This window comes from Leopardus geoffroyi, chromosome B2, assembly GCF_018350155.1.
Source record: "Leopardus geoffroyi isolate Oge1 chromosome B2, O.geoffroyi_Oge1_pat1.0, whole genome shotgun sequence".
Lineage (NCBI taxonomy): Eukaryota > Metazoa > Chordata > Mammalia > Carnivora > Felidae > Leopardus > Leopardus geoffroyi.
The window spans coordinates 65,471,649-65,498,791 of record NC_059332.1 but is presented as its reverse complement, the minus strand read 5'-3'; the positions used below and the strand labels follow the sequence as shown (position 1 = coordinate 65,498,791).

The window sequence follows — 27,143 nt, the reverse complement described above, 5'->3', positions numbered from 1 at the left end:
TCCAAATCTATGTATTTTCTTTTTATCATTGTTTTAAATATTCTACAACTTCTACGAAATTTTTCCAGATCTAGACAAACCTACTTCCATGTCAATTACAAATAAATCTATGATATAGCCTGAGATGACATCAGGACTGTTTGAAACTGAAATTAAATTGTGGAGAAAGGATACATTAAAAATTCTGTGTGTGCATGCATGTGCATCCATGCATGTACATGTACATTTGTGCCGTAAGAAATAAAGGGGCAGCTAAATGCTTTCCAACTTACTAGGGAACTGTCTTAAGCAAAATTTTTTATATTACTGCTATAATCAAGTAGGACCCTGATACAGGACGTCCAAAGGCTGATTATATAAACTGTGACTGATTTTAGAATACTCTCTTAGTTACCAGTGACCTGGGGCAAAAGTCACCTGATGCCCAAAACATTATGGGCATTCATCATCTCCAAATTTGATGTTATATTAACTTCATTTGGAAATTGGTCGAAACTTCTGAATAAATAAATAAATCCGATAAGAGTAAGATGCAAGAGTTAAGTTTGCCAAATGACTGACATGGTTACCTATGAATTTAGCATTTGTTGATTTCGCTATTTCTGTATCATTTTTATGGGCACATGTTCCTATATTTTAATAAAAGTTTATTGTAAATAACTTTCTGTTCCCTATAGTAACAAGTAATAGTATCTAGCTACTTAAAAAGTATTTCTGTTGGTTGAACATGGATCTTATTTACAAATCGTCATAATAAAAACATGTGTATTCAGAATTACATATTAGTAAAGGTTTCCATAGTAATCTTACCTAAAATGACCATTTCCATTCCTAAAACTACCCATAAAGTTATATATACAATCTATTAAATCAAATAACAGAATTAATTCATATGTCATTAAGTGACATCTAATTTTCAACTAATTTTCATCTCATGTATATAAGAACTGAAACTATTGTTTGGATATCCATTTTGCTTAATCTATGTCCTGATAAACTTACATTTATATTCATTATAAAGACCATTGTATTTAATTGTCCTATACTCAGTCAGTACGTATGATGAAATCCACTGATTCATTTGTTTGGAATAAATTCAAAGGCTTTCCAGAATTGTGTTTTATAAAAGGAAATTCTAAGTTGCTTGAATGGCCAGAACTTTGCTTTTCTTATACATGCTGTGACGCTAGCCGTAAGAATAGTGTGCATAGCAGGGCACAATAAATATCTGTTCAATGAATGAGTAGCAATGGATGTAACCTTTGATTTAATTTATGATTATTTTGTAGCTTTTTTGAGACTACTTTAAATTTATAATAATTTTTAGATCGGATATTTTACTAATTTGTCTACTCTCAGAAATTCTATCCTAGAAACCAGATAAGTAGCAGAAGGAATTAGTTTTAAATTTCAAATACTTTAAGTCATATTAAAAGGTAAATTTCTTAAAGATTAAAAGATGATAAAATATTCTTAAAGTCTTTATAAACTACTAGTTTGTGGTCCTTTCCAACATTTGTAAGATGACTTAATTTTTTCTGGGTGACAGGGTTTAGTTTTCTTTCCATTTGAAATCCTGAATATATTTCGACTATTTACAGATATTGAAAAAAAAAATTACATCACTCTTAAGTAAGACTGCAATTACTCTGCTATCACCACACATAGTGGAAACAAATAAACAAAAGGAATCTCCTGTATATGCTTGCATGACTAGCTGTTCTGTTTCTGAGCTACCAAACATACTTATCTAATATATATTACCAATGTGTTGACTGAATTTCTACTTAAACTAGAAGAAACATACCCTAAATATCCAATAACCTTCTGTGACCAGTCAGAAAAAGATACTTAAAGGTAAGGACTATATATAACAGACACCATAAAACAGGAGAACTGGGTTAACTACAACCGAGAAAGGTAACAAAGCATTTCTGACATATCAGCATGAAGTAGATTCAAAGCACTGATGCTATTTTTAAAAACCTACCTTGTAGACTGGCTCTAGCCCTTGGCAGTATTTGGTTTAAAAACACAATATTCATACGATTTATAAGAACCCATTATTCTACTTTCAATCAGATGTTTTTAATGTACCTCCAAACCTAAAATTATTATTAACAAATTTATGTAGTAAAAAAACAAGACAACTGAGATTAAACCACCGATATAACAAAGAAAAGTCCGTCACAGATTTTAATAAATTTTAAAGCACCTGAAAATTTTTATTTATTCATGAATGTTTAAACAAAAACAATTATTTAAGTGTGTTTCTAGAAAATCAAAACACTGAAACAAATGCCCATTTAAAACAGAACTCTTCCGCTGGATCTGGCTTAGTTTGTCTAAACTATAGCATTTGCATGCCACTCTCATTTCAGGAAACACTCTGAGGTGTGTTATTAGAGGTGGATATGCAAAATATGTGGTTCTGGCTCCTGAAAGGAAGCATATCACAACCCACATTTCTTGGTCATCCTTCACTTGGTGGCCTAGAAGCCTGTTGAAGCCACTTGTCTGTGAGGAGGAGTTGGCTAGTACCTGTCATTCTCCGGAGATGCATGCTGGATTTGAATCCTGGGGCTAGGAGGTCGTCTCCTATCTAGGGAGGGGGACCATTTACCCCTGTTTGCCCAATGAACAAGACAGGAAAAAAACAGGACATTTAGTAACTTCTAACATAAAAGAATATATGGAACAACAGGACTGGAAAAGCACCGCAAAAAGGCAAAGGGTAGCTTCTTTGCTCCACAATTTACTCTTGATTTTGATAAGCCTTGGAAAGATAAATTATAATGTTGTAAGAAAATAAATCTTGTTACCCTATAAGTGAACAGAGAAACAATTTACTTGGGAAGATGTTGGAAATCTATTATGTGTAATTGTTTTCTTTTAAACCGTGCTTGTGTGTGTATACATATCTGCACACATACATATATATATAACTTTAAGTGAAAAAGATGCACCCTTAAGAATTTGGCTTATGTTTGAATAAAATAGGTTTAATAATGTACCAATACTTAGTTGATACCAGGTGTTGAAATTACTGGATAAAGTGGCAAAGATGAGGTGTGTGAATTTAATACAAAGGAGAAACACAGTTTAGGTGAAAGAAAGAAAAATGCTCTTCAGTGTGGAAACAATGACATTAAGAAATAATTCATAGGAATGCTAACCAGTGAAATCTTAACAAATTTTCTTGGGGGAAACTGTAGCACTAATTACTGAAATTAAAAAATTGTGAGTAAAAAACACTGAGGGATAAAAGTGGGAAATATTACTTGTAAAAAATTTCTGCAAATCTTTATTTGCAAAAGTATCTCCCAATAGATTAAACAGTGGTTTTTTTATTTCTGTATTTACAATAATATTTTTTGTGAATAACAGTTACATGAAAGTCTGAATCTTGGTTTATTCTTTGTTAAACTATTTTGAGATTCTGTCTGTGTATAACCACAAATTACAAACACCTAGTTGAAAACTGAAAAGAGACAATAAGGGACAGAGCAGGCCAGATTTGGAAACGTTTACATATTAGATATGAGCATTTTAAACAGGATAATTTCTGTTAATATTGGCTTCCTTTTATTCAACAAGGGATAACTGAATGATCTTTAAGGACTCATCTAGATATAAGATTTTATAATTATTCAAAGTAAATGGTCCTGTTGTTTTTTTTTTTTTTAATCTGTATTTTTTGCCTTTTCACTTGGCTTATTGGATTTAGTTGATAATCTAGACAAAAACAGCAAAGGGCTGTCAACATGTGACCAGGATATCTGAGACCAGCAGATACTCGATTCTGAAAGCCCTTTGGAAGCCCTGCTTCATCAATCAGCCTTAGATAAACTTGTCATGATTCAAGCAGGGCTTTGAGGAAGGTGTGAGGCAAATAAAGATATTCAATAGCAGAATTTAGGCAGAAGAGAAAATTGTGTGACATGTACTCTTAAATGTGTTACATGTTTGTGAAATTAAAAATACTTTGCATTAATTTGAAATTATTTAATAATTTTAGATTATTGAGATAGTTGGTCAACCCAGTCCAAAAGCTTTAAAATATATTTCACTTTACTGGCTTCTGTTCTGAAGAACAATAACGAAAAAATATTTCTAAAATAATTGAAATCATAACCACCCTGTCTTCTACATGAAGCTGGATTCAGTCATGTTAAAACGTGAGGTGCTGAAAGTTTTACAGGATTTGGAAACACAAAAACATGGCTAATGTGTTTTTCTGTAAAGTGATAAGTAATGTTAACTTGACAGGATCATGAGTAACCTTGCTTCTTGAGGCAAAATTCCAGTCCTTGTGTTTATTTAAACAAAAAAGTAAAGAAAAATGCTGTAATTATGAAACATGCAGTGAAAAGCTATGAAGGAGAAAGGTGTACATTTGGAAACAAGCAATTGTGAATGCAAGCTATGAAAAGGTAATTCTTGACAAAATATTTAGCATAATACATGGATTATCTGTACATTCAAAGTCCTTCTGAATATGCTGATATATGGTACCAATATAATAAAATCCATTTGCTTTCCCACCATATATTTAATATGGGAGCAAGACCAACTTATGCTCAATTTTTGTCCAAAGACTAGATATTAGGTAAGTTTTAACAGAACCCATATTTGTGAGTTTCAGATATACTAGGATATTTTACACGCTTTTAAATTGTGTGCAACTTCTTTCTCTCCTATTACAAAGAATAAAAGGTCAAAATTTGAATCTTTATCCCCTTGTTATTTTGCCAAAACACAGGGTTCAACTTCCATTTTCATCTTGGAAGGTAGCATGGTGCAGCTGTTAATCATGAAGCTCCTTTTCTTGATTTCTCTTTCCAAACTAGCTTGCCTATAAGTTACACTGGTTAGTTACAGTATTTGCACTTTAACATCAGGTATCCTAAATTCATTAATTCAGGAATGTCTATTTGTTGGAGCTCATCCCTTTCACTGTGATCACAGTAGAAGAAAGGTCACTCTGATGGTTAAGGGATGGAATTAACGGGCTGTGAGCTCCTTGCATAAGGAATTGTAGTGTTTTTTTGGTTGAGTTTTAACAGTTATATAAACTATGCATTGCACTGAATAAGTAGCTTATATTTGCAAATATCCAAGTAGATAGTAAGTTAATACAGGTAAGAAATAGTGAGAACCTTAAGTAACAGATTACCAGTGGTGAGGGGACCTGCTGATAAGATATAAAGGAATTAGAATTGACAGGTCTCGATATGCAAATAAATGGTTCTTTCATCATGTCTTTTTTCCCCAGCAATAATACACTATAAAACAAATACGCATGTGTTTAAATGTGCAACTAATATTTATGCTTTCGTATGTACACATCCTTCAATGGTGCATCTCTCTTGGCAGAACATGGAAAAGCAGCTTAATTATCTGAAAGAGAAATTATATGGAAATGTAAACCATTCACTCCATAAATAGCAAAAGAAATATCTGTGAGTTGGGGTGCCTGGGTGGCCCAGTCGGTTAGGTGTCTGACTTAGGCTCAGGTTATGATCTCGCAGTTCATGAGTTCAAGCTCTGCACTGCGCTCTGTACTGACAGCTCAGAGCCTGGAGTCTGCTTTGGATTCTGTGTCTCCCTCTCTCTCTGCCCCTCCCCCACTCACTCTCTGTCTCTCTCTCAACAATAAACATTAAAAAAATTTTTTTTAATCTGTGAATTACTGTAATATTAGAACCTAAATCTGAACAAATGAGACAACTGATTATATACTATTTTTATATTCTAATCCCACTATTTTAGTCCTTTAAAATGTGTGTGATGGGGTACACCTGGTGGGCTCAGTCGGAAGAGCATGTGACTCTTCCTCTCAGGATTGTGTGTTTGAGCCCCACATTGGGTGTAGAGATTACTTAAAAAGAAAATCATTAAAACAATGGCTGATGGCTATTAAGGAGGGCACTTCTGATGAACACTGGGTATTATATGTAAATGATGAATCACTTAATTCTACTCCTGAAATTAATGTTACATTATATGTTACCTAACTGGAGTTTATAAATAAAAACTTGAAACAAAAATACATAAAAAGAAAAAAAAAAAAAGAAAAAAAACCCTCATTTTTCCCAATATTGTTTTAAAGTAAAATTAATATAGATACTTATACTGTTTTTTTTTAAATTTTAATTCAATTCCAGTTTATTTATTTTAATTCAAATTACAGTTGTTAAGTTTTAGGTAGGTACCTCCTTTCCCTTATTCCTCATGTTTTCCATATAGAGGGAAATTTATTCAAGCAAGCTCCTGGTCTCTTTCTACCCTTCGCCTCAGGCTACCCCAAGAAAGGAGGACTGGCTTATAAGATCAGTGACTATGTTAAAGGACCAGGCACAGGTAACTTAGTCCTTTCTGGATGACTCCTTCCAAAGCAAGCTACCTACAAATGGTAAATGCTACAGGACATAAACCTACAAAGCAGCTGTTAAGATGTGAGGCCTGGGCCTGAACCTGTCTTGTGGTTCTGTGAATCTGGCTGATTCTAGGGTGAGTTAGTTATTAACAAGCTTATAGACCTAAAGGCACAGCTTCTAAACTTGTTCACTGTATTTACGGTGATAATTAGATGTCCCTTCTTCTAGTTCTTGGGTCTAGCTCACAATTAGACCCAAATTTGGGAGCAGAAAATAGGGTGTATTTTTTAAGTTCCCCAAATCTCCAAATGGAGCATTTACTAAGTAAAAAATAATAATGCTATCACAAGAGATGGCAAGGACAAATAAGATATGATTCCTGTCCTCCAGGTATACAATATAGCAAAAGAAATAAATACCCTATTAAGTAAAATATAACGTGTTTTAATAGAAATATGTAGTATCATGTGGGCCCAGAAAGTAAATAATTCTGACAAAAGAGAAGGGGGGGGAGATAGTATAAATGGGTTTTATAAAAGCTATGGTTATTAGACCTAAATTTTTGAAGAATGAGTAAAAATTTTAAGCAGACAACAAAGGAAAAATGGCATTTTAATTTTAATGGATAGAAAATTCGAGACAAGAAGGAATAAATACTACTAATAAAGCTCATGAAAAAATCAATTGGGCAAGAGTGACAAGGGAAGGGCTAGAATATAATTCAATATAATCAAGGTAAGGGATCTGTTTGGGAGATTCTGAAAAGAGAACTGATAGGATTTACTGATTCACTGAATGTGAAGGAGCAGGAAAAACGTTTCCAGCTAATGTGCTTTATTATATGTCAAAGCCATCCTAATAAGAGGAAAATTTAGGAAGAGAAAGTATTGTGCTATAAAAGGATGTAAGGGGAGCAGTGCCTGAGTGACTTAGTTGGTTAAGCATCCGACTCTTGGTTTGAGTTCAGGTTATGATCTCACGGCTCATGGGTTTGAGCCCTGCATTGGGCTCTGTGCTGAAAGTACAGAGCCTGCTTGCAATTCTCCCTCTCTCTCTCTCTCTCTCTCTCTCTCTGCCCCTCTCCCACTTGTGCTCTGTTTCTCTCAAAATAAATAAGTAAATAAAATTAAATTAAAAAAAAAGAAAGGATGTAAGAGGAGATAATGAATTTAAATTAGACATTTTGATGTACACAAATGGCAACTTTTAAAATTTAGACCTAGCACTCAAGGGAAAGTTCTGGCCTGGTCAATTACAGTAGAGTGTTGTCTTCATAGGTATTAATTAGAATGGAAGTTTTTGATAGAAATATAATTTCAGGGACAGAATGAGTGGGGCAAAACAAAAATGAAGATGGAGCCAGGAGAACACCTATCCGTGTGGGGTGAGATAGGAAGAGAAGCCTGCAAGAAGAGGCTGGGTCATAACCAAGGCCTAAGAAAGAAAATCTGTAGAAGGTACTAAATACAAGAGAGGTTCAAGTGACTGGGTGGTTAATGCAAAATGTTGCAAGACACCGTTGGACAATTAGGGAGCCAGTGTAGTTTATAGAGGAATTTCAGCATAGTGGTAGAGCCACGGTAAGGGGTAGAAGTCAGACTGCAGGATTTACTAGGAGGTTAAAAAATGGAGGCAGTAAGTATACACTACCATTTCATGAGCCTTCAGTAAGGCTGTGATTTCTGTGAACAGTCAAGGAAGAAGATAAAATATCCCAGGAAAGCAAATGTTCTCCAGTAGCTCTAACGATAAATGCTTCTGAACATTTCAGTAATAATTTGTTTTAAAGTCTTGGAAAGAAAAGGTTAATGGCAAGTCTATAACTTACTCGTTCCCAAACAGGGAACAAGGGGAATGAATGACCTCAACAGACCCTGAATAAAGATGAAGGAAAAGTGAAACAACCTTAACTAAACTTCCTTGTAAATATTCAATGGTATTTGCTAATGAAAAGATAAAGGAGAGTCCTCTATTAGACATCTTTAGTAGGAAATAATTAGTCTTTCTAGACCTTTTATTGCAAATAAACCCAAATTTTCTTAAGCATGACGAGAATGAGCAATGGGGTAATCCATAATTATTTTTGTTATTAGTGTAATCAACAGAATACACAATGAAGACACTCAAAAACTGAAATGGCTTCCTTTGCAAACAGTGCTTCTACATGCATTATTCAGCCTGGGCCAAACCATCCTAATGAAGGAGACAAAATGGACTCCTTCAAGAAAAGAATAGGTCACTAGTGCCTGGTGCTCCTTTATCTTTGAATCATTAGTGAACTATGGTGTTGGACACTGAGTCTGCTTTGACAGTTTCATTCTTGGCACTGACACAATACTTCATTTGTTTTAAAAGTGAGTGAAAATTCTTCAGAAAAGGGCACTGAGTTGGTATAACAACATACAAACATTCATCAAAATGGTTTAGAATCAGCAAGTTGTTTAGTTCACGACGCTGTGGGCTGTGGAAATACGTTACTATCTAAAGTATATGAAATTATGTTTAAAATTTTTAACATTTTATCTACTATGTATAAATTAGGCATTAACATAAGAAGCTCTCTGCTCAATCAGAGAAATTAATAACCTAGAAAGCCCTCTAAGCCTCTCCATTCCTACTCTCTGCACATCCTGTCTAGGGACTTTAGCTTACAGTGGAGAACAAAGTCACCACTGTTGATACTATGATGTTCTGCCTCAAAGCTGCTTATAGGCGTGTGCACAAAAGGGCATCTGAAGCCCCTATCCTCCAAACCAGTAAGAATCTACAGCTGCTGTAATTTTCTTGATGAAACCTATCTCATTTATTTTCTTCTTGGCAATAAAGTTGACCACAATAAATTAAAGATCAATGAGAATACCAATTCCTGCCTCTCTGTCTCATTTTTTAATGGAAAATTTCTTTGTATTCAATATATAGTGAATATAGATTTCAATCATACTTTTCTTCTATCAAAAGTAAGTACATTCACTTAGACCTTAGACTATTGTGACCGGTACAATAACTTGGCCAGAATATTTGTCTACAAGCTGATCTATTTTAAGGGTATTATCTGAGAGGTTAAATATACCAACACATGGATTTGTGAACCCTATGGCTTTAGTGTAACAAGGGAACATATGCTAGATAGGCTTCAGCATAAGGATAAACCTGTGGTATCCAATACAGTAGCCACAACCCACCAGTGTCTACTAAGCACTATGAAAACAGACATACAAAATATCTATACTTTTTAATAGACTATATGTCATAATGATATGTCAGATATCATTGTCAGATATATACTGGGTTAAAGTATTAAATTTAACTTCATCTTTTTAATATGGTAACAAGAAAATTAAAAATTATAAATGTGGCTTGTGTTATACTTCTATTAGCTAGCACCTATATAAAGATATTAAAAATGTTACGGTGTTGTTGTAGTCAGAATATTCTACTGACTTGAACAATTCTGTCTTGTTTTAATACCAAACAGAACATATAAGGAAATAAAAAATAAGTAAAAAATATAAAAAGATTTTTCTGGCTACTCTTGTATTTACTTCTTTTCTTGGGGAGAGGAATAATATATAACAAAAGAGGAAAAATAGAACAATTTTAGCTGTGATTTTAGAAGACCCAATAGGCATTTCAACTAAAATTTCTACTACAAATATAAAAAAAAAATAGAACATATATAAGTTAGATTCTACTGTTTTCTATTACAAAATAGAAAAATACAAAAGAATTAAAAACAAAAAAGTAAACTTCTCAGTAGAATGTTATGACAACAGTAAAAAAAGGGTGTGTATATCTGTACCGATTATTCAAGTCCAGAAATAAACAGCTCATAAACAAATAAACAGATTTAGTCTAGAAAGATTGCTAAAGAAAAGCTTTAAGCAGCCTCTAAAGAAGAAAAGTGAGTTACACATAAGCATCACTAAACATTTTTTCTTCAGGGTTTGTAAAGAGGGAGTAAACAAATCTCCAGTGACTGACTTCTAATTGAAAAGAAAAAACAATTACATCCAAGACTATCAATGATAACCAAGTTTACTGAGATAGAAAGTTCCACTACAATGGAAAAATTAGCTGCTCAAAATTAGGAGACATTGTAATACAAAAACATTGAATACATTTGAATTAAAATCAGAATTATTAATCAATTAAAAGTGTTAAGCAAAACTGTGCGTGTATGTATAATGTGCATTTATTTTGTAAGGCATCAAAAGATCTAAGATAGACATAACATTTTTTGTTGTCAAAATGTAACTTACTGCAAAATGTGATCTATATCAAAGAGTAGGCTGACTAAACAGCGAATATAAATTCACATGGCAAGTTTTCTACCTAAATGAAATTCTTACTTTAAGTTTGGGGAAGACTGCTGAAACCTACAAATACTATTTATCATCGGAACTAATAGGAAAGTGATCCTCCCCTTCAGATAACTCACTGAACCTTATCACATTATCAGCATACTGAAGGCTCCCTGAGTAGTGTGTAAATAAAACCACTGAACAGGAACAGAAGGGAAAAAGCAGCAGCCAGAAGCAGTTACAAATTAAATCACACCATTTGCAACAACATTCATGGAAATATGTGTATGTGTGCCCTCGGGCTGACCCACATACACATATCTCTAGGTAGACGTGTATCATAAGGGTAGGGGGGAATGGAGACAGTTAGCAAAGTGAACATGAATGAATAAACCTGTGAGACTCACATGAAACAAAACAAAGTGATTAAAAAAAACCACTAGTACAAATGACAGGGAATTAAGAAAGTCTTTATTTTATACCTTTCTCGTTCTGGTGAATGCAAACTAGTATCTGGTCTCAAGCAGTTGGTACTAGCACTCCTAGCCCTGTCAAGGGAGGGCTGCAGTTCACTAGTGCCAGTGCATTGCATCCAGTGGTAGAAGAGAAAGACAAAGAAAACAAAGAAAGGAAGACCATGTTAGAGAGTAAAGCATAAAATAATGTCCCCTTTACATAAAATGTAGAATCACTGTGATTCAGTTCATAAGGGTGTGAGAGAGCTGATAGGATGGCAGTGCAAAATTTTGTTTAGAAAATGAAACTAAACAAAGATTATGCTTGAATTGGGTTGCATAATTTTTTTAAAAGGGTCTCAGACTGAAAAAAAAATGAGACTAAAATCACACCTTCTTATGAAAAAACTGGGATACAAAAAGCACTAAAACAAAATGCCTAAAACTTCATTACCAAGAACAGATGCCACACCAAAACAAAATGAAGGACATCAGAGAAGAAAAAATTTACAACTCAACTATTTTGGGTCACAACACTAGACAAGGGAAGTGGAAGGCATGACTTCCAAATGTTCTTACCTAACCAATATTTCATCAGTAAATCTCAATACTGTTGTGTTAAAGCATTCATGATGAAGGGGAAAGTCCTGTCTAGTCACTGACTTGGTTTTGGTATGTGCAGGCAGAATTGAGCTTCACAAATCAAAATCATCCAAAAATAAAATAATATAAAATTAATTATCTTAATTAAAATCAACAAACAAAATAACATAAATGACAAGACAACTAGAATTCTGATATTTGAGTAATTAGATTTCATTTAGAGAGATAATCTAGAATAAATTTTATAATTAATTAAAGTTATTTTTAGATATCATTAATTTAATGTTTCTCTGCATATAATTACTCTCAAGAAGAAATGGTAGTGCTTTATTAGAATTTAAATTTGTTATTTTTAGTAGGCAAGGGATTCAGGATTAGTTTACAACTGGGACTCACTGTCATGACTCTTACCTGTAAATATTCCAGTGAGAACTGTTCTCTAATAAAGGCATCTTAGGCGGTAATGTTTTATAGTGCCTAACAAAATATCTGGAACGTGGCCACACAAACACGCAGAAAACAGAAAAATATACAGGAAGCAAATTTTACTAAGACACACAAAAAAACAGAGGCCTATAAAGCTAAAATCAAAGACGCATCTTTTTTTTTTTTTCCCCAGAATAACCACAATAATTATTTGAAGGTAGAAGAATCATTAAAATATGGAATCATAGACATTGTTTTCATAATTAAGATAAAGACTCAAAATTATAATTGCCTTAATTTGAAAAATATCTGCTAACAAACTTCTATGAGTTAATCAATATTTAAATGTACTCTTTAATCCTTGATTTAATCTTATGCCTGCTTCTATAAGTAAACAACTCATACCTAAACGTACTAACCAAATAACTTATGTAATTTGGGAATTAAAATATGACTGAGAGAGTTAACATTCTAGTAATTAGCAAAGCGCTGACCAGCATGGCAGGGAGAAAGCTGATCACTGCATCAGACTGCAGTAAGAGAAGGCACCACCAACACATCAAGTGGCTGCAATGGAGGAAATCCTTCCCACTTATTGGCTTCTGAATTCAAATCCAACCACAGGTAAAATTTATCACTGGAAATTAAATGGGATGGGCAATAGATGCAAACGGGAATATGGATTTTGATTTCGCAGAAAATGGCAGAAAAAAGCCCAACTTTATCTGAGTTCTTTTAAGATCTATGAGGGATTCTGGATGGTCTGTACTACATCAAGCACAAACTAGGTCCAGTTAATTAATTTTTTGATGATTTAATAATGTTTCTACAAGTTTAATTGCTGTTATGAAAGTTCCTTGTCTATTTTGGCCTACATTAAAATACTATAAGTAGGGAAGGGAATAAACATTTGCTAAGGACATACTAAACATTTAAACACCCCACTGGTTTACTCATATTTATACTAATGGCCAAATGAAAGGAAATCTCTTAAAGCTTCAGTTTAAAAATATATTCGAATACCATATTTGAATACTAATTGAGGACATATTTTACTGAAACTAAGGATTTTGCCTGCTTCACAGACAATAGTCTTATTTTCAACTCTTAGCCTTAGCAAATATCTCTAATACCAGTTGCTATATTAGTTTTTAAAGCAATTGGTTCAAAAGTGATTATTCAGGAACACTCTAACAAGGATTAGCAAAGAATGTGAAACAGAATGGAAAATAGCATAATATTTATTTATAGTATGAAGTTCTAAATTTCCACCTTGGCTTTACCACTTAATGACGGACAGCTATTGAATTTTCTGTACAACATTACTTTCTTGGGTTGTGTTTTTATGAAAAAATGGTTTAATGGTTAAATAAGTAAATAAATACTTATTACTATAAATACTAAATTATAATAATTATAAGTTATAAACATAATAACTGGATATTATGTATTAATTATAAAAATAAATAGGGAGAAAATGAATTAAACAACATGAGACAGATTTCTTTAGTATATGACTTTAACATACTGTGCATATTAAATCAGTAGGGAGGGACTGTAATTTGCAATGTTTCCAAAATCTGTTTGACTCACAAACTCTTTTATTGGCACAGCACCAACTCCTCAGAATCTAATTTTGGAAAAACTAGATTTTCCAAGTTTGGTGGAAAATGTCAATAGACCTGATTTTGAATCCTTGCTCTGTTACTTATAAAATTAAACTTTCTCAGGATCTTTCCTCATCTGTAAAATTAGGATAATAACATTCATATAATATAATTACTGCCAGGGAATTGAGATAAAGTATATTAATGACAATACTATGCTTGGTGGCCAATGAACTTTATTTTCATTGTTTGCTAGAAAGCAGCAAATTCTTTTATTCTTCAAATTCCAAAGTAAATATGATATTATGTATTTTGAAGATTGTACAAAATAATGAAATTACCAGTATATCATACTTTTCATATCCTCGTATTTCACCTTTAGAAGTAGATAACATGGGAAAGAAAAAAATATATATTTAGCTGTTCTGTTGAGACTATTGGTCTAAATTTATTTTGTTTTGTTTTTGTTTTATTGTTTTTACAGTTATAGTCAAATCAACAGAGCTATGAGAAAAAAAGAAAACATTGTTCCTATAACAAACTATTTGTCAGAAAGAACAAGTAATAGTAAGCCTGGGCGGTTGAGCATTATAAAGAATTTGAGATAATATTTACAACATTTCTCATTTTATATTTTTTCCCTAGTTCACAATCATAACTACTATTTCCTCATTTTTTTCCCCCATGGTGCTACAAGCAAACATGAAAGTAGTTATGAGTAGGCTAATTTTATATATATATATATAAAGGTGAAATAATTCTTATTAGCACGATCATGTTTGCAATACTGAGCAGAACCATATGTTCCATGTTCCATCTAGACAAAATAAATCCTGCATTTGACCAAGTATTGCATGCAGGTGCTCCAGGTCTAGTTCTTCCTTCGCCTTGCTACTGTCTTTCTGTTGGCCAAATATATGAAAGAGTCTGTCTGTGTTGGTTTGTTTCACTTTCTATTTCCTTACTTTCTATTAACTCCAAATTGACAATAAATATTTACAGACTGCATTCTATGAATAATCTGTAAGAGATTTTATGCATTAACTTATTTATTCTGGATGTGAAATCTAAGATGTAATGAGATGACAATAAAGTATCAGGTTCTTAGCTCCAGTTTACAGGAGAATATTCCATCCCCTTTTCTTCTCATCTTTAAAGAAGCATCATATTGTTTGTTACATGCTTTTAGGAGGAAGTCTGTATTGTAACCCTTCTGGATTGGTGGTGGGGGGGATGGAGGGAGGGAAGGTTTAGAAGTCAAAGGTCAAAGATTCTCATTCCTCATCAAGAAGGAAGCTGATGTTCAGTCGGCAAAAAGTGACTGCTGAAGATTTTATTAAAAGCAAACAATATCTGGGGCACCTGGGTGGCTCAGTCGGTTAAGCATCCAACTTCGGCCCAGGTCATGATCTCACGGTTTGGTTAGTGAGTTCGGGCCCATGTCAGGGTCTGTGCTGACAGCGCAGAGCCTGCAGCCTACTTCAGATTCTGTGTCTTCCCCTCTCTCTCTGCCCCTCCCCTACTTATGCTCGCGCACGTGCTCTCTCTCTCTCTCTCTCCCCCTCTCTTTCTCCAAAATAAAGAAACATTTAAAGAAAAATAAATAAAAGCAAACAGAATATCAACCATACTAGATTCCAAAAGGAAATTTTAAAAAGGCTAAAACAAACTTATAATCACGAAAACAGTAACACTGCCATGCACAGATAAGACCTCTTGTGACTAGACAGGTGTATGTGTGTTGTTGGGGAGGTTGGAGTGGGGGGGCTGCTCCCTGGTGAGCATTTAGAATTGTAATTGCAAAATTGGCTCCTCAGTTTTAGGAATGTGTAAAACAGTTCCAAAGAGGCTCATGAATCAGTCTCTGGATTCTGAATATACAAACAGGAAAGCAGTCTGCCTGGATTAGAATTGAAATATATTTGGAACCTTTCCACAACCTCCAATAAAACAAAACAAATTTTGAATTAATTTAACATATTTGTCATCATACCATTAAGGGAGAGAAGAAAGAATAGTAGAATGGAAAGAGAGTCATCACACACAGTTACCATTACCAAATCCCTGTATTTACCTGGTAGTATGGAGGCATTCTGCACTTCGTCCTCGTTTTGCTCTGGGCAGCATAAGAAGCTCACTGCACAGACAGGATGGGTGGTGAATGGAACAGATAAATCATGAGGCATTAAATGACATGGGTTATGCCAATGGTATGCCGATGAAAACATGAAAAGGGAAGAAACCAGATTGTCTGCACTAGCATATTTGCTTGAGAGGTTAAACAAAAAGAAACATGACAGTATTTTAAAAAATTTAAACAATAAAGTACAAACATTATGGTCAAAGTCCTAGCTGTTGCTGATTTGCTATTATATCTCCAAGTGACTTTACAAAATACTAAAACAAAACTAAACTAAACCCTCCCCAAATAAGACATAGAAATCTATTTCCAATTCCAGATACTTGGATATTTTAAAGACCTTTGAAAGGCCTATACACCTGGCCTTTCTCATGCTAATTGGAACCCTAAGCATGATAGTCCTCTTGGTTTCTACAGCCACTAAAAACACAGTATCACATATTAGTTTTTTTTTTTAACCAATCATGAATATACTCAATTAGAATTGTTTTATTTTAAGATTGTACTTTTTCTACACTCAAATTAATCTCACTTTATTAAATGCCTTGGTCAAGAAGTCCTTTTTTCCATCCTCACCTAACATCATAGTGGCCCCAATGAATGTTGACAAAGTGACCCTCACTCAACTCAACTCAGGCTGAGCAGTGTGGAATCCTATTCCTCAGAGTAGTTCTTGTCTCAGTACCCAATATGACTACACTCTTGAAGGTCATGGCATCACTTCCCATGGTAGGATGACAATAAATGGTTAAGAAGCTCTACTGAGTTCTATGTCCTTGACTACACAGGAAAAAGTCAATCATTAAGCACCACTGTATCATTTCCCTACTCCTTCCTGAAAGTTTCTCTACTTTAAAAAGCCAGAAGAGGATATTCAACAAGGTGGGTATCCTAAAACCTTAATTCAGATCCTGAGCTTGTGGCCTAGCATATTTTACAGTTATGTGGTTAGTTTGAGAAGAAAGTCTATGGGCATGTAGAACAATAGAGTCGTAATGTAGATTTTTAGTAACTGTGTCCAGGAAGTACTTGTTCACATGAAAAAATCCATCTCAATTATTTTGTTTTTATAGAAATACATTTATGAAAATTAAGTATATAAAAATATTATTACTGAAGTCCTCACAGAAACTCTGCAACATTAACTTTCAGATGACCTGTATCCAAAATTGTTTAATAACATAAAAAACATATTTTTATAATTACATAAATGACATCCCAAAGACTGCATTCCACAAAATATAAAACATTGAAAATTGCTTAGGTAGGCTTCCTTCTAGAAGTTAGAACAACAAGCTACACATTTTAACCTGGCTAAACATAAATTTTGATCTGTAAAAAAATGCACACATTATGACAATATAATGTTAGCCAAATACTTCTTAAAGTTGCATTTCTATTGGGAAACCCTGAACAGTTGTTCCTTGAGAGTTAAATTTTGAGTGATTAAATACTTTTACTTTCTAATGTACTATGCCAAGATATTTATCATAAGTTAAAACAGAACAAACAAAAAGTTATAATGTTGAGATCATAATTTGAACAAATACCTGTCTTGTTCTGATAAATACTGACTATCCACATCTCTGGATCTGTGATCAACTGGACTTCGGGAGGCATCATGGTGTCTAGTTGGAGAACGTGACCTTCTTGTTGGATGAATTTCATCTAAACTCCTAAAATAATTACAAAAATTCGTATGCATCAAAGTGTATCATCTTCCCAAATCAGGCCGACAGACTAATGGGGAAGATTTGACAGTAACCGGCAGATAACTGGCATGGCTTAAAAAGTGTTGGCATCATAACCAAATACATATTTTATCAATGAGCTAAACGGTATTTATTCTCTGAGTGCTCTGCCTGAGCTACATTTCTTCAACCCTCTTTTCACCTCTGTCAAAAAAGGACCACAATTTTCATCTGCATATTTAATTAAAATTTAAGAAGTATGTTTCAATAGAAGATAAAATACAGCACTACATGATTTATGCCTTATATACTTTTCTAAGCATTTAAAGTGCTTCGAAGAGACAATTCTAAATTTCTTAAAAATACATTCTCTCTAGGGGCGCCTGGGTGGCTTGGTCGGTTAAGCGTCCGACTTCGGCTCAGGTCATGATCTCACGGTCCATGAGTTCAAGCACCGCGTCGGGCTCTGTGCTGACAGCTCAGAGCCTGGAGCCTGTTTCAGATTCTGTGTCTCCTTTTCTCTCTGCCCCTCCCCTGTTCATGTTCTGTCTCTCTCTGTCTCAAAAATAAATGTTAAAAAAAATTTTTTTAAAATAAAATAAAATAAAAAAAAATACACTCTCCCTCTTAACCTCTTCCTCTTTGCCATTTTTTCCACAGGTTATTCACTATGATACAATTTTTCCTAACAGGAGAGAAAACTAGCAAACAATACAAGATAGTTATTCAAAAACTGTGCTTGGGACATAAACTTCTTTGACTCCCTGGAAAAAAAAATTTCTTGAGATTCAAGAACAGAATGTAAGATAGGTTGGGTAATGAATAAAAAGACATTTTGCCTACAAATGATTCTGAAGAAAAGAAACTGACTGACCAAGCCGTTATTTCATTTCAGTAACAGTCTTGTGGCAGCTTACATTATATTAAAATTAAAAAGTACTCTCAGAGACACTAAGCCCATCTTAAAGCCTACCTCTGTAATGGCACATTTGGTAAACGTGAACGCGGCCTTCCCTGATCATCGCCGCGGTGAGGAGATACTGAACGTGAGCGGTGATGAGTTGTTCTTTGCTGTTCTGGCACAGTTAATGTTGTAGATTTACTTTCTCTAGCACTAGACCTATAACCTACTGGCAAGAGTACACACAAAAAAAATCTGTCAGTATTCTTCTATAACATAAACTTTAATGTGGAAATATCAGATTACATCTAAAGCAGCCACTGACCTATGAAAATAAATGCCATGCAATCAATATTATTAACCTTTCTCTTCAAAACTATTAAGTATACGTACATAGAATGTAACATATACATGCATAAAAACAGGCTACAAATTTGTTCAAAGGTACCATGGAGATACTGAATATGAATATGACAGTTGATGCCTCAGACATTATAATGAGTTGGGATACTATTTTAATTCAGAAAATGAATGAGTTAGTGATTTTTCAGCAACCCAGATCAAGAACTTGACAGGGAACTATAGTTAACAGATAAATCAATGCTTGGAAATTTGGTGTCTCTTTAAAAGTTATTTGAACTTTTCTTCCACAGGATAAACTATCTTGGCTGGATTTCAGATGGCTTTGCAAATAAGAAAATGAAAATATCATCATATAAATTTTAGTTAACAAAGAAAAGTACTAGATCTTCACTATTACAAATACTGACTGAATTTTGCAAACCACATATAATACTGCAATTTTCAAGTGAAAATAGTGTATGGATGGAGATGACTATGGCAATAATGCAGAGAAGATTAACCCTCCTATAGAAACAATCATCAAATCTACTTCAGACATCTGAACCTATTCCACAAATGTGTGGGTAACATAATTAATATAGTTAACATAACTGCAATTAGAAATAAATTCTAAAATTGATTCTCCCTTGAAGCAAAAAGGTTTATATCATCTTCTGACTTAGTTAAGATAAAATAGCAATCCAATCTCAAATCCACAGTAACAGTTTAAATTTTTTTTTCGCAAGGGTCATTGTTTGCCATTATTGAAAGCAAAATAAAAAATTCTGTGGCCAAAGGAAAATGATTATATTTACAACTACATAAATGTACATGAAACATGAAAACATTATATTTAATTGGGCAGCTTGAACTTTTCTTCATTTATTTGCTTCATAACTGCTATATTATTTTAAAATATGCCATGAAACATCATTATTAAAGGCAGACTAAAAATCCCCAACAATTTATTTTTTCTGATTGTATGATCTTTTAACTAAGCTTAAAGTATAAGGAAGGTCTTTCAACATTTTGTAAAGTAAAATTTGACAATATTGAGATCAAAGAAGCTCAACCACTATGCCATTCTGAAACATCAGTATAATGACCGAATAACATAACCATAAATGATATAATTTATAATTTCATATACTTAATTTTATAACAAAAATCATAGCAATTAAGCTATTATTTTGTGTTTTGTGTAGGGAAGTTTCTTTGTCATTGTTAAGTTGTATAAACTGCAATATTAAGTCTAGAAAGAAACCAACTAAATTTACATGTAGTGAATTTATTTCACAGCTCATTATAAAACATCGTGGTTATTTTTAAAGATAATTAATCCAAGGTCCAAATTACATAAACATTTCAAACTACCATTTGTTATCACTTGATAACATTTTTTATCAATTATACAATAATTATGGAACGTGAAAATTGAATTGGAAGCACCATTTCAAGATTTCAATGAATATTCATGTTATATAAATAAAACTTTCATATTTTATATAATTAATCACTATGAAATAACAGGGAATTAGATATCTTGCTGTGAGAAGGATATAAATGATTTTTTTCCCTTGGATTCTTTGTATTTACGTAGAAAGTAAGATTTTTTAACTTATCCTAATTTGTATTCACAGTTGTTTACCTTTTAATTTATTTTATTATTATTGTTTTAATATAATTTATTGTCAAACTGGCTTACATACAACACTCAGTGCTCATCCTAACAAATGCCCTCTTCAATCAGTTTTTTGCTTTTCAAGGTAATTTGGTTTTCTCTGTAGAATGTTTATTATTGAGAACACATTCTAGCTTCAGAAAAAGTTGGGAGGACACTGATATTTTATGCTCATTTCAGTGTTTTAGTTGACTCAAAGTTTGTTTGTTTGTTTTTCACTTTATGTATTTGCAATAATGCTCAGAAAAGTTGAGATTACCATGGGGCTCCTGGCTGGCTCAGTCAGTTAAGTGTCTGACTTCGGATCAGGTCATGATCTCACAGCCTGTGGGTTCGAGCCCCACATGGGGCTCTCTGCTGACAGCTCAGAGCCTGAAGCCTGCTTTGGATTCTGTCTTTCTCTCTCTCTCTCTCTCTCTCTGCCCCTCCCCCACTCACACTCTGTCTCACTCGCTTTCAAAAAATAAACATAAAAAAAAGAAAAAAGAAAAGTGAGATCACCACGTCTTGCCCCATATAAAGGAATTCTGTATATGATTATTTTTATTCTTCTTAAGCAGCTAAAGTCATTTATTTCAAATAACCACAAAATTATGATACAGTTAATAAAAAGTAGCTCTGAATGTCTCAACTAATTTCAGAACCTTAGATTCCCTAAGTGGAGATAGGTAGTAAGTACATCAAACAAGAGCATAGAACTCTGTGGTTCTAGAAAGGCGAACATATTTTTCTAAAAAGAAAATTTAAGGTTCAGCTGTGGTAGGGCATCTATATAAATAAAGGTTTTGGGGGCACCTGGTGGCTCAGTCAGTTAAGTGGCCTATTCTTCATTTTGGCTCAGGTCATGCTCTCACATTCATGAGATCGAGCCCTGTGTCAGGCTTTGCACTGACAGCACGGAGTCTACTTGGGATTCTCTCTCTTTCTCTCTGCCCCTCACTCACTCATGCTCATGTTCTCTCTCTAAAAAAAAAAAAAAAAAAAAAAAAAAAAAAAGCTGTTGAACTTCTTGGGGGAAACACAGAAAACACAGAACCAGAAACTTCAGAGTATACTGAACATATGCAGAACTAGTCTCTACTTCTAAACAAACTTCTCTTCCTATTGGATGCTAGGAAATGTAGTAACAAATGTGTAGTCAACTTCTAAAAGCATATGAGAATTTATCAAGATGCTTATTAGCTTATCCCTTCACTTTATTTTAGCTGCTTGCCCTAATTTTACCAATGTCTCATCTTCCCTCTTTATTTAAAATATATTATATATTACTTGCTACATTGTATTTTTCACACCTGTATATATCTTTAGAAGCTACCACATGTCCATTTTGGATCAATGAAGACTATACCTGAAAATATAAATTAATTTCATTATCTCCCTTCTTAATTTATGATCAGACCTCTGGAACATAATGTATTATTGGTTATTTATTTGTTATATTCTATTAAAAATCTGCCTCATTACCTTTTAAATACTAAATTAAAATGAATATTACTTGAAACGACAATTTAGGCACTGCTCCTATATGATAAAAGAGATTATATACATTCATAAAAATCATAATATGGTATTTCAGTAGGGAATAAAAATATTTTTAGAACTCAGTGTTTTTTGGTGGTATTCAAGCACTAATTCCACCGGTAGTAGGTCCCATAACTTCCCATTTTGGTACCTGTGTGATCTTTCAGGGAAACGAGAAGAAACTTACCATTTCAGTAATTTAGTGTTTATTCAATTGGCCGTTTATACTTTCATCCATTTGCTATCCTGCCTCATCATAAAAAATATGAAATTTTAGGTGAATAAAATGTGAGAACCACACATAGAAGTAAATTCAATTTAGATGAGCTGGTAATAACATTAAGGCTGATTAATAGCCAAGATTCTTGTTAGAAAGGTTTGATGACTTTCTTAACAGGAATCATCTGATTCCTATTTAAATATGTCAGTAGATTTAATGTGCAATCACCTTTCCACTTTCAATTTTATAAAAAACCAATATTCTATTGAATGTTGTGTTAAAGTTTCTGTGGACAATGTGTCTAAATATTATGATACTTTTATAAATAAACAAAACAAAATAAAACATTAAATTTTACCCACTATTATTTAAAACTCTTCCACTCTGGTATCAAAGAGTATTATCTAAGAGTATAGATGGGTACAGCAGCAAGTTTATTGTTTTTAAGAATACTTGCTAATGTCATACAGTGATTAAAAACTATATTTTCTCTGAATTACAGGAAGCAAATGAAAGCTAATTTTAGAGAACTCTCCATAATTTCTTGTACTTTTAAAGAAGTTGTATGTTTCTCTCCAAATTGTGAATTTAGTCACTAGTGTGAAATTGGTCTACTGACTTTACCAAAATCATTGCCCTCAAATTCAGTGCATCTCCATCTGAGAAATGACATAAATTAAGGGGTTATATGTCAATATCTTCCTAAGGAAATGCCTTTAGTAACTCTTATTTATACATCTCAAGATTTTCACTTTACTTACTTATTTGGTATTTCCTTATTTTGTATTAGTAAATCAAGGAAATAACATAGAATTAGTGCCAAGGAAACAGGCCTTTACTACTTGGTTCTCTCACTTTCTGACAAAAAAGAGTCAGATGAGAAACTGAGATTGGAACCAGACGATGCCACAAAAATTTTACTAACTTATACAGCAATAAAAAAATGTTGACTTAAAATGAATACTGAATTTTTCTAAAGCATTTCCTTATTTTAATACACACATACACATTCTAGGTATAATAAGTGGTAAACACATCACAAAAGCATTAAAAGTTAAGCCATGCTGCATGCAATTTTAAATCCTGCCATGCACCTGTCTCAGTATATTCCATGGAAGGCTACATTATTTTCACAAACAGAAGACGGAAAATCGTAGGCATACAATATAAAACATAGGAAAATGGAGTTTTTATTTGAGAAAATGAACCATATCCTTTCAAAATAAAATTCATATTTTTACTTATGCTCAGAGCATTGTGAAATAATGATTTCAACCTAGCTAGCCATGCTTCTAGAAAAGAACCTAAGTTAAGTGGGAATGTTAATGAATAGTTACCAGTACATTTTAAACTTTTTTTAGTAATTTGGAACACAAGTCACCATGGAATAATATAATACTGATTTCTCTGTGCTATAAATCTCCAGTTCAGTATCCCGAATAAGTCTGGAAATTGACAGTGAAAACAAGCATAAGAAGCACAGTGAAGCGGAGCCATGCTCTTCACCCACGCACCTGGAGGAACTACTCCAATACCATCATCAACCTCATAATCTGAGATGTCACTATCACTGATTCGCTGAGATCCTGCACAACAGTAAGGCAAACAGATACCTCTGTGTCTTGTTGGTTTATGAAGTGTTAAAGGACAGGGTCAAAAAAATGTTTTTTAAAGCTACTTAACGTTACTACTAAATACTTCTGAACAAGAATAATACAAAGTAAATGCTGAGCTGATATAAAAAAAAAAAAAAAAAAAAAGGTTTGTGATCCAAGGATAACATTTTCTCAGTATTTCCTCTTTAAATCATTTAAGACATTGAAGGACCGGAATTTCATACAGTAAGATTTTGACTTTTCAAATTATTCTTTAAGTATATACACTGTTTTCTACCCAATTAGGTGCCCTCCTCTGCAGTTCAAGGTGGATGTGGCTGGGTGGAAAGGTTAAAAGACTTTCTTGGCTGGAGCTCTACTGAGCTCATATTATTAAAAAGGCACCATGGCTCTTTATAAAACATTTATGTTTATCCTTCAAAATTAGCCATTATTCTGCATTAAACATTAGCTTTGAGAAAATGATTGATCAGAGAGGCACTAACATGAAAAATTCAATTATATGAGGAACACAATCAGGTTCTAGATTACCAAAATGAAGCTTCTAAGTTTCAGCTGATTCATTATTTACTCATAAATCAAAATTTAATGGATACATGCAGAAAAGAATACTGTTCTTCCCAATCACCAGATGAGTAACAACAAACATACTTTACAATGTGTTTTAAAAAATGTTTCTTATGAATAACAATGTTAAAAATACCCAGGAGCTATAAGGTTATCAAGAACCTTATATGTAGCAACTGATCAATAATAACAAAAATTACTTTATCAGTTAACCAATCAACAATTCAATCAGTACTGGGCAAAGAATGATTAATTCAGAGTTTTTAAACTCTCAGCTCTGGAATCCCTCTACTGTACTATACATAATACTTGCATTAGGGAAATGTAGAAAATAGTTTTGCCAAGTCTTTTTGTATAAATAATTTTCCAGTATTTTGATGTCTAATAAACATTTGAAAAAATATCTTGAATGTTAATCTCTAATTTGGGTAACTAAAAATAACTTTAACCTACTTTGTAGTTTTTTGCTAGAGCTTTCTCCATGAATGTGTCGCCTTGGCATGAAAGGTGATGGCTGAGGCAGAGGTAGTGAAGATTCATCATGCGTCTGAAGTTTATACCAATGTGGCTCATCATCTAAAAGTGCTGTCTCCAATTCTATGAGGATCTGAAAGGGCAGTTCTTAAATTAAATCAAGCACCTTGACCAAAACATAATATAAAAGCTATCATAATTAATACATATCACAAAACTTCAATAAGCATTTGGCTCGAATCTTTACAATATACGTCACCTCTCCAAGAAATTCACTCTCTTCTTCTTGAACTCTTGGTTGATCCCACACAGTTATTTCTAACATCCGTTCTCTAAAATCTCTACGATGTACATGTGAATAGACAAATGTTTGATTCCATTTTGGTTCTAGTACTTTCTTTACTGTTTTAGTCCTCCTTTTGCTTTTATCACTGAAAAATAAGTATGTTTTGTAAATTAAAAAGCAAAATAAAGTATATGCTGCCATCTACTGTAGTGACATGTAATACCACTATTGGGATTTTAACTATTTTTAATTCATAACTTTTAGCATTAAAGTCTAAAAAGACCATAGAGTTTAATACTATTCTAATTTTAACTACAGTGTTAGCAGTAGTTATGATAATAGACATATATACACAACGGTACATTCCAAATGATGTATAGCTATCCAAGACTAATAGATGTATAAACAAGGTAATAAAAAATTTTAAATTGGTAAATTATGTTTTTAAAAATACAAGGCTTGAGGGATTTTTTTTCAGGGAGAAAGTTTATTCCCTCATAGAAAATGATTTATTATACCTTAAAACTATATCACAGGTGCATGTGTATGTTCAAACTCATCAAAATGTTCACATTTATTATGTGCCATTTTTGGTATATCAATTTTACCAAATAAATAAAACTATATCCCAGGAAACAACAATCTACCTTTGATATTAGTAAGAATTTTTGCATATTTTTTTCCAAAATTATTCACTACCTTCTATCTGGAAGAAAATACATTTTCACATAGGGATTCCTGGGACGCCCATCTACTCTTGTCGGTAAATCTGTTGCTTGCAGAACATTTACAATCAGCTGGTGTCCCACTTTATCATACCACAGCTTTACCTGAGATCGATAAAGAAAAGAATCATTTGCACAAGCCCTAAGATATTCTAATTCTACAAAAAATACTATTTTTGAAGAACTTTTAAATTATAATTATAAATACTATTTTTGAAAAGAATACGAATTTGAAAGCATAACCACTTACAATTTGACTTTTCTCTTTATGTATTTTAGACATGACTTACAACTGTCAAGCCTATAGTGTTATACTCTCTTAGACCATGTTAGGAAAATAAACCTGATAAAACTTTTATTAAAAAGGGAAGAAAGGGATATTGAAATAATTATCCTTGTTTTTAAATGCTAAGTGCCAGTGTTCAGTGATTATAAGTGACTTAATGACCTTATTGTGGCTACATGCATTTTGTAGCACCATATGCCACTGAAATAAAATGAGGCTTGATGAATAAACAATTTACCCAAGTGATCTGGAAGAGATCAGGAAACATATTTACTGTGGGCCCCCTTTACACCAGGTACTGTTGTTTCCTGTTATTTTTTTCATTTAATTTTCATAACTCACCTATTAAATGTTAATGTTCATGAGAGAAGGAGAAAAGAACAAGGAAGGCAGGAAGGTGCATTACATACCTTCAGCTAAGCGAAGGCCAAATAATGATATTTTTACTAAGATTTCATAATAGTTTGAATAAAGAAAAATGGGGGAATGGCACACTGAAATACTATTGTTGAGCTCCTAAACACCAGAACTTTAGCAGTCAATATATTTATAAAGGCTGGCAGTAAACAGTGTTAACATTATTATTATTTTTTTTTAATTTAGAAGTTAGTTTTGGTTTTTTAGTTGAGTAAGAACTGTGAGAGAAAGTTGTCTAATGGCAATATATATATGGAACATATTTAACAGTCACTATAAGAAAATAAACTAATTTAACATAGGATTGGTCTTTCATAGTGCAGGGCAGATTAAGGATTCAAACCTGATTCCATATGAATCCATATCTCTGATTTCAAATAATACCAGAGATGTGTTTTTCAAAAACCCAAACGGATTTTCATCCCTCTTGAAATATAGGTGGAGTACTTCAGAGGTTCACACACACAGAGATGGCAGGGCAGATAAAATAAACAGAAAGGACTA

General features: G+C 33.1%; 1 protein-coding gene across 50 annotated transcripts in view; it reads right to left on the bottom strand.

Annotated features, from left to right (window-relative positions):
- The window catches only part of RIMS1 (regulating synaptic membrane exocytosis 1), a 489,665-nt gene that overhangs the window by 137,298 nt on the left and 325,224 nt on the right, over positions 1 to 27,143 (bottom strand). For 17 of the 50 annotated variants that reach the window (XM_045498714.1, XM_045498726.1, XM_045498727.1 and 14 more), the window contains 8 exons: positions 25,911 to 26,041; positions 25,185 to 25,356; positions 24,905 to 25,058; positions 23,783 to 23,854; positions 18,577 to 18,733; positions 17,463 to 17,588; positions 15,847 to 15,909; positions 11,164 to 11,253 (listed from right to left, as the gene is read on the bottom strand). In XM_045498714.1, the coding sequence (XP_045354670.1) occupies positions 11,164 to 11,253; positions 15,847 to 15,909; positions 17,463 to 17,588; positions 18,577 to 18,733; positions 23,783 to 23,854; positions 24,905 to 25,058; positions 25,185 to 25,356; positions 25,911 to 26,041 (965 nt within the window). Of the gene's footprint in view, positions 1 to 2,541; positions 2,626 to 11,163; positions 11,254 to 12,150; positions 12,229 to 15,846; positions 15,910 to 17,462; positions 17,589 to 18,576; positions 18,734 to 23,782; positions 23,855 to 24,904; positions 25,059 to 25,184; positions 25,357 to 25,910; positions 26,042 to 27,143 lie in introns of all 50 variants that reach the window. The other 33 variants (XM_045498728.1, XM_045498718.1, XM_045498721.1 and 30 more) reach the window with 8 other exon arrangements.